We start from the raw sequence: 8,697 nt of genomic DNA, 5'->3' as shown, positions 1-8,697 counted from the left end.
CAGGATAGAGTGATTTAAAACCAATTTCTGAGCTCAGGCCCGATACCGTCCCCGTCCCTGAGGACCAGGACTTGGGGCTGAGTCTGTCTCTGCTCACATCAGCTTCCTCAACGCAAAGACAAACAAACATACCATACACTCTGCTGCTCGGGACTTTTTAATACAACTTTATTGTTTACAAATTGAAGTGATCGATTCAGTCAATGGGATGGTGCCTTTTCTCATTGACCCCTGAACTGTGAGAAGCAATGAAATGTGTTTCCGAAGTCCCTACTGGGATAAGCTTGGACAAACCAGCACTACAAGCAGTGTGTTACCATAGCGATAGGCAGCTTTATCGCTGAAACATTATACTGAAATTTAAAAATCTCAGATGGATTGATTAATGTGTGAACTTAATTGACTGATGGATTTTGATAAAGGGATATTTCAGCACATTCTTCACCTGCTGTCTGAACTTAGTCTGGGTCACGGCATAAATCGCCGTGTTTGTGCAGCAACTGAGGAGCTGCAACATGAAGCCCAATTCTCGCACAAAGGGATGTAGATAAACAGACTGATACCCAATATAATCCATCCGATTCCATATAGAAAACACCATTAACATTGACCATAACAAGATGAAATTAGCCGAGATGACAAACAGTAAAACGAGAGATTTTTTTCGATTTCTCATTTCTGTGTCAGACTGAGCTGCCCCATTGGCGTGAGCCCGGAGTCTCGTGCGGGCTCTGCTGGTCACTAAAATGTGTCTGACTGTGAAAACATTGAGCAGCAGAATCAGGAGAAATGGGAGAGCTGGTGTTAGAATGTGGTGGAGGAACTCGATTGTGGCCCAGTTACGGGAGAAATAAACAGCGAGTGTTACATCACAAAACCAGGGGGCGTTGGACAGCCCATACCGTGCTGTAAGCATAAAATACCAAAAAATGTTCTTTAAACAGCTCAGCACAGTCACTGCTCCCAGAACCACAGCCGCCTTTTTCTCACTGCAAAATTTACTTTTCAGCTTCTGGCAACAAATGGCCACGAACCGATCAAAGGTGAAAGTGACGGTGAACCAGACAGAGCAGTCAGTGGCTGTATAAAGCAGGACGGCGTGGATATTACACACGGGAATGTTCCTCAGAAAAGAAAACTGTTCCATATAAACAATGGGAATGTGTCTTAGTATCAGGTCGAGGATAATGACCAGTAGATCTGCCACTGCCATCGCCTCCAGGTAACGTGTGACGCATGGAGACAATCCACAATCTTTATGAAGCAGAACGTAGACCGTCACTATATTAACTGTGAGGAAGGAAAACAAACAAATTGTACATTAGACTGAAGCGAAATTGACCAGTTTGACAGAGGGCCCAGTGAGATGTTTAGACGTGTCACAATATTCATGGATTTATTAAAATAATTCGAAAGGAAATAATAAATGGATGGTCTGAATAAATGAAAAAAGTGTCACAAAACACAAGAAACCCTCCCACCCCAAACACAGAGAGACACATTCATAAGAACAGACAGTTTTTACAACAATTCTCAACACATTCGATCAGTTGAGAACAGACACAGTTCACTTCTTTCAAGTTCCTCATACCTCGTGTGTAAACGTTGCTCTCCTGAAGGATTCCCTCCCAGTTCCATGAAAACAAATGGAGTTTGGAAATTTCTGACTTTTCGTGTAAATTGTGGTCGATCCTGTGTCGTGAAGACATATAAATGCAGAGAAAACGTATTCACCCCTTTAACTGCTTGAGGGGACTTCGGAATAGTGTCTTTATGTCCCTGGGATGGGATCTCTTCCCTCAGGATCGTATCTTTCACTCAATTCGCTGACGTCCGGCCGTTGACAAGTAAAATCAGGGAAGTAATATTCTGGGTAATTTCGGGTATAGAATGCTCCAGGAAATGTTGAGCAAATAAATTTGAAGGGAATGTCGGGTACAGAATGTTCCAGGAAATGTGGGCAATGTATTATTCCGCGGATTGGCCGGTATAGAATGTTCCAGGGAATGTCGGGTACAGAATTTGATAGAGTCACAAAGACCTTCATCAGAAAGACCCTTCTACCCACTAACTTTGGTGAGACCCACTCAGGCTCACGGTGGGAATCCTTCCGCCAAACAACTCAACTGGTGCTTTGTTCACAAAATGAATAAGACAAAGATAAAGCTCAAAAACGTGATGCAAGATCGTCTTTAATGTCTGTGTAGATGTCAACACATATTCAGCTATTCTCCCCATCTCGTTTTCAGTTCTGTCTAACACTCCCGGATATAAAATGTTCTGCTATTCAGTTCCCAATATTGGTGACCCTGTAGCCATGTCTTTCTGATGCCATTAAATCGTATCCATTTCCCTCAATGTATTCAGTAATTTCCTCAGTCTGTTTTGAGAATATAGAAGAAATTCAGGTCGAGTGCCTTTCATTCAGCTTTTTAACCCATTATTCCCTGACACATTGTAACCTGTATTCGATGATACCTTCATACACACAGATTCAAACTTGATTGTTAATGTTTCCTGAAGCCCCAACCACCATCCGCGGTTATATCCTATCCCACTGGCAGGACAAACTCAACAGTAGTGGTGGCACGGGAGGGTGCAATCAGGAAAGGAGTTATCCTGGAATTCCCCAAGGTTGATTACAGAACACGGGAAATCTCATAGGAACAGGTTAGAGATGGATAAGTAAATCTCCTGGTAGTGTGCCATCCACACAACACCGCGGTTATAATTCAGATCCCCTCGATGTTGAAAACAAATGGGAGGAAGCACTGACAGTCACAAGGGCACAGAACGTACTCTGGGTGAGGTACTTCAATGTCCATCACCAAGAGTGTCTCCACAGGCTCACGGCTGACTGAGCAGGGCGAAGCCTCAGTACACAGCAGCCAGACTGTGGGAAATGACAGTGGAACCATGAAGACGGAAACATGCGCATTAACCCACATGTCACAGATCGCTCTATCCAGAAAAGTATCGGTCAGAGCAATCAGCATAGAGTCCTGGTGGAAGGAAATTCTCAGCCTCATTTTGAAGGTAACGCCCTCTGTGTAATGTGGCACTACATCCTTTGACGTAAGACATACATCCAGCCGACCGAACAATTGGAAACTGCACATCCATGAGCCACGATGGTCTATCAGCAGCTGCAGCATCAGTGGCCTTACTCCATCATAACGTCAGGAGTGGGTTGTTCATTGATTGTTCGAAAAAGGTTGTACATCAATCAAAACTGCACCTACACTGAAACAGGCTCTTCAACACGTCAAGAGTTTCAAACAGGAGCAGAATGAGTCGTTCCAGCCATTCGACGCTGTTACTCAACAATTGGAGTAGATCTTTTAATCTGTCAAACCTGTTACACGTCAAATGGAAGGGAACATTCAGCCTTTCAGGGCTGCTACAAAGAAATACGGTGAGGATTGGTTACAGGGTGAGGAACGGTGGGCGGCACGGTGGCACAGTGGTTAGCACTGCTGCCTCACAACGCCTGAGACCTGGGTTCAATTCCTGCCTCAGGCGACTGACTGTGTGGAGTTTGCACGTTCTCCCCGTGTCTGCGTGGGTTTCCTCCGGGTGCTCCGGTTTCCTCCCAAAGTCCAAGGATGTGCAGGGTCAGGTGAATTGGCCATACTAAATTGCCCGTAGTGTTAGGTAAGGGGTAAATGTAGGGGTATGGGGTGGGTTTCGCTTCGGCAGGTCGGTGTGGACTTGTTGGGCCGAAGGGCCTGTTTCGCACACTGTAATCTAATCTAATCTAAACAGCGATAAATTGTTGATTTGTTTTGTCAGTTTAACACAAATTAACTGCAGTGACTCAGTGACGAGTGCTACGGCCATAACTATTTACAATCAATCTCAATGATCAGGAGTGGAAAAAATGTACAGCTATTGAGTTTGCTGATGACACTTACATAAAAAGGAAATGATATTGTCGAGACAAAGTGGAGGTGCTGCGAATGGATACAGCCAGTAACATCAATGGGTTATTGTTTGACAGGTGGAATGTAACATGATATAGCACCTGCCTTTTGTTTTCAGGAAGATTTGAAGACAGTATGTTCCTGAAATCGAAAGCGATTATTGGAGTTAGTGATACAGTGTGCACTGGAGGGCTCATTGTCACCTATTCAGACATCAGACATGTTGCTCCATCTCCCTGATGGTCTGCTCTCTGAATTTCCCAGTAGCAACATTGCTTTCAGTAAACACGGTATATTTTGTTGTGGTTGTTGGCAGTGAGAAATGGTGATGGGGATGGTGCATTGAGAAGTCTATCAACGTGACCGCCTTTATCCGAGCTGTCATGTTCTCTTTCCACTTGGAAACCTGAAGACGATGAGAGTGGCTGCCTGCTTCTGAATGAAGAGGCTGTGGCTGCAGTGGGCCAGGACAGTGGGTCTTAATTAATATAATGCACTGGGCGTGTACACACTTCAGGATTAATGAAGTAAGTTTTGCATAAATACCTCTGCCTCTCCCGATTGATATGGGTCTCTGCCGAGCCATGTGCACCATCGCGATACCCGCTGTACTGGCAAAACATCCGGCAATCCCTTGTGAGGGAGAAAATATTGTATTCATCTCATCTACCATATGTATCCTCTGTCAACGAATGGTGACACTGATGGCGACATACGATGAGATGATGGATATGTCACCTACTCATTCCTAGAAAGTGCCTGTTCCTAGAAGCTGACTGAAATTATGACCATAACAACCACTGGCAGCGCCGTTCTCCCCCTTGTGTGAAGCTGCAGATCGTGTTGAAGGAGGCGACAACGCTCTGTGAAAAGGTCCTTGTTCCCTCAGGGTCATCTTATATTTTGATCCTGGGCTCAGTATTGCTTGGGAAGCTGTTCCTGAAAAACACGGGTTGGATATTGCAGATCCCTATCCCCAGACAAACACTTACTCCGTGGTTTCAGAGCTACCTTGTCTGCAGCCTCTGCTCCATTTGTTGTTCATTTTGCAGACCCTGGTGCTGTAACTGCCGAGGTACGAAAAGCAGAGACGCTACTGAGCCTCCCGGCTCTGCTGCATAGACACAGGAGGCGATCATTTACTCATTCGAGAGTATATTTGGAAGCAAGAGGAGGCAGTTCAGCCCCTGAAACTTGTCATACAGGAAAAGGTGGAAGCCATTCACTCACTTTATGAGAGAAGTGTGGTGTACATGATCTACTTGGAATTCAGTAAGGCGTTAGACAAGGTTTTCCATGGGATACTGTTCAGCAAGCGTGGACCTCTTGGAACACGGGGAGAACTAGCCATTTTAATGCAGAACTGTCCCGAAGGTAGAAAATAGTGTGTGGGGTTGGAGGGTTGCCTTTCAGCCTGATATCTGTGACCAATGGAGTGTCACAAGAATCGGTGTTGGGACCACTATCTTTCGTCATTTATATAAATAATTTGAATGTGAACAAAGGAGGTATATTTACTGAGAATGCAGATGATACCAAAATTGGAGGTGTAGCAGAGTTACCTCAGAGTACAGGGGGATCATTATCAAATCGGCCAAAAGGCTGAGGAGTGGCAGTCGAGTTTAATTTAGATAAGTGTGAGGTGCTGCATTTTGGAAAAAGCACATCTTAGCAGGACTTATACACTTAATGGTATGGTCCTACGGAGTGCTAGTGAGCAAAGAGACCTTGGAGCGCATGTTTGTATTTCCTTGGAAGTAGAACATCAGTTTGATACGAGAGTGAAGAATGCATTTGGTATGTGTACCTTATTGATCATAAATTTGAGTGTAGGAATTGGGAGTCAGGTCGCGACAGAACATTGGTTAGGCCACTTTTGGAATATTGCGTGTAGTTCTAGACTCCTTCATATCATAGGATCGTGTGAAACGTGGAAGGCTTCAGAAAAGATTTACAAGTATATTGCCTGGGTTGATGGATTTGAGCGAAACGGAGATGCTGGATATGCTGGGCTGTTTTCCCTGCAGCGTCCGAGGCTGAAGGTTGATGTAATAGAGGTGTGCAAAATCTTGAGCGTCATGGATAGGATAATTAGAGACAGTCTTTTCCCTTGTGTATGGTAGCCCAGAACGAGAGGGCATAGGTTTAGGGTGAGAGGGGAAAGATATAAATGGGATTGTTCTGAAAATGTGTGCAATGTGTTGCCAGGGGAAGTCCTGGAGACTGGTGCAATTGCTGCATTTAAAAGGCATCTGTATAGGTCTATGGATAGGAAGGGTTTGGAGGGATATAGTCAAAATGCTGGCAAACGTGAACAGATTAGGATAGGTTATCTGGTCAGAACGGACTAGTTCGACTGAAGGGTGTATTTGCGTGCTGTACATCTCTATGACTCTAAGACTCTGAAGCCTATTACACTTGAGCTTCCCAAACCTGCCACACCAAAATACAGCCAGTCATCTTGTTTGCTCACTTACTGACAGTAAAAAAGAACACAGCTACATTATTCAGATTTAAAGGATGTTTTACAGAGCAGGAGAACGTTTTTCACCAATCGAAGATGTCACGAATGTGAACAGGCCATTCAGTCCCTCAATTCTGTTCCACAGGAGCAAAAGGAGAGCAAACAGCTATTGTAGCCTGTTACTCAGGAACAGGAGGACGACACTTGTTTCCACAAATCTGATACACAGATACAGTAGGCAGTCATTCAACTGCTCAAGATTGGGACATAGGAACAGGAGGCAGTCGCTGAACTGCTTGAGACTGGGACACAGGAACAGTAGGCAAACATTTCACTGTTCGAGACCGGGATACAGGAACTGGAGGCAAATATTCAACTACACGAGAATCGGGCACAGGGAAATCTGGCGTCGAGTGAGCCGATACTGTTACCCAGGATCAGGAGAAGAGGCTCAATCTCTACAAGTAAGTGGCAGTAGGAGAGAAGGTGAATTGGCTTGTTAAGATCAGAAATATATGAATATGTTGCAGGAGTGAGTCATTTGAGCGAGTCCCAAAACACATTTCGGCCATGGCTGATCTGATTATGACTCCTCATTCCATTTTACGGTGATTCCCCTGTTGGCAGCCTCTGCTCCAAGTGTTGATCATGTTGTAGGTCCACATGCAGTAACTACAGTGACCATGACTCATCGAGATTGGTCACCAAAGCGTTTTGTCTTCTTGACTGTTCACAGCAGTTTAAAATACAAACTCCGGGAAACTATCCTCAGTATTTCTACTGACTTTCCAAAAACAGAATTAATTCAAACGCCACACAACTCCAGGTTAAAGCCTGGTATGAATCAATAACAGTTGAGGGGATCGCTCATGTTACTGTGCACATGATCAGCAGAGAGTGAAAATGAGAAGCGTTCAGTGGATAGGCACAGAATCAGTTCAAAAAACACGTCTCAAAGCCGCTGAAACACCACTCTCCAAAATGACGCTCAGGGCAGGACAACAGGAAGTGAAAAGACGCAAACTATACATTTAAATGTTTTTTCTAAGCTTTGAAATGGGAGAAACAGATGCTGTAGGATGAGTAACAGTAAGGTCCAGGGAAAGATACAGGAGAGTTATTCACATCAAAACTCGGCAATTAAATTTGGACGTAGGGGAATCAGTTTAATTGGCAGCAAATTGTTGTTCTAACAGCAGTACGTGTGGGAGCATCAAGCAGACGTCTGTAGGGAAAGTGAGCAAAAAAGTTAAAACTCACCTCTAGCGTCGGGTCCCACCGTTAGTGTTCCAGCAGCAGAAAGTGCGGCAGCGTCGAGCAGGAGACTGTCGGAGAGTTAACCATGTTACAAATTTGAGCGTTTGTTTTAACTGTAACATTACTCGGGTAATGTCTCCCACCCGTCCTACTCACCTAACCAAACAAAAACTGTGCGTCGTTTGGTAAGATGACAAGTGTTTTCTTTCGTGTTTCATTATTTTCAGTGGTCTATTTGCGAATGTAGAACAGTGATAATCATGGTTAAGGCAGTTGCACATCCTTCCCGCAGTACGTGACAGTTACGGTTCGCCTCTCGTGTCCCTGTTCATTTAATTTGTTTCAAGTGCACCCAACGTCAGCTCCTCTAGAACCACGTTAGCGAACTGGAGCTGCTGCTGGATGAAATTCCAATCATTCGGGAGGCTGGATGGGTTATTGACAGGAGTTGCAGGGAGGAATCTGCTCCTTTGCCACATAATGAAGGTAAATGGTTTGCCATCACGAGTAGGAAAGGGAACTCGAAGTTACTGCAGGGATCTCTTGTAGTAGTTCCCCTCAGCAACACATATACCGTTTTGGATATTGTTCGGGGCAACGGCTTAGCAAGGGTCAGGAATGGGGCATAGGTATCATGTGCAGAGTCTGTTCTGGTTTCTCAGAGGGGAAGGGAGAAGAGGAGCAGAGCTTTAGACAGTGGAGACTACACAGTTAAGGGGAAGATAGGAGGCTTTATGGGAACGAGAGACACTCATGAGCGGCGTGATGCCCCCCAGGTGACAGTGGTCATGATGTCTCTCATCGCGTTTTCGGGATCCTGGAAGCGGAGGCGGAGCAGCCCCAAGTCGTGATCCACATAGGCACCGACTATTTTGGTAAGAAGAAAGACGGGGACCTAAAGCAGAAATTCCGGGAGTTGGGTGGACGCTTAGTGTTATAACAGAGTTGCTATCTCTGGATTGTTGTCCATGCCACAAGCCATCAAATCGAGGAACAGAATAATCGAGAATCGATGATTCTCGATAAGAGCAAGAGTAACAGGATAGTTGTTAC

At 44.9% G+C, this 8,697-nt stretch overlaps 1 protein-coding gene across 1 annotated transcript in view; it reads right to left on the bottom strand.

The window, feature by feature from the left end:
- Positions 1-382: 382 nt before the first annotated feature.
- LOC148138811 (putative G protein-coupled receptor 139) overlaps positions 383-8,697 on the bottom strand; it is a 44,835-nt gene continuing 36,520 nt past the window's right edge. The window contains exon 2 of the mRNA XM_087981164.1: positions 383-1,290. Within this exon, the coding sequence (XP_087837290.1) occupies positions 383-1,290 (908 nt within the window). The remainder of the gene's footprint in view (positions 1,291-8,697) is intronic.

Source organism: Chiloscyllium plagiosum, unplaced genomic scaffold (assembly GCF_037043375.1).
Source record: "Chiloscyllium plagiosum isolate Xiang-an unplaced genomic scaffold, Cpla_swu_hap1 HiC_scaffold_39, whole genome shotgun sequence".
NCBI lineage: Eukaryota > Metazoa > Chordata > Chondrichthyes > Orectolobiformes > Hemiscylliidae > Chiloscyllium > Chiloscyllium plagiosum.
Note: the sequence above shows the minus strand (reverse complement) of the source record. Positions and strands in the feature narration are given on the sequence as shown.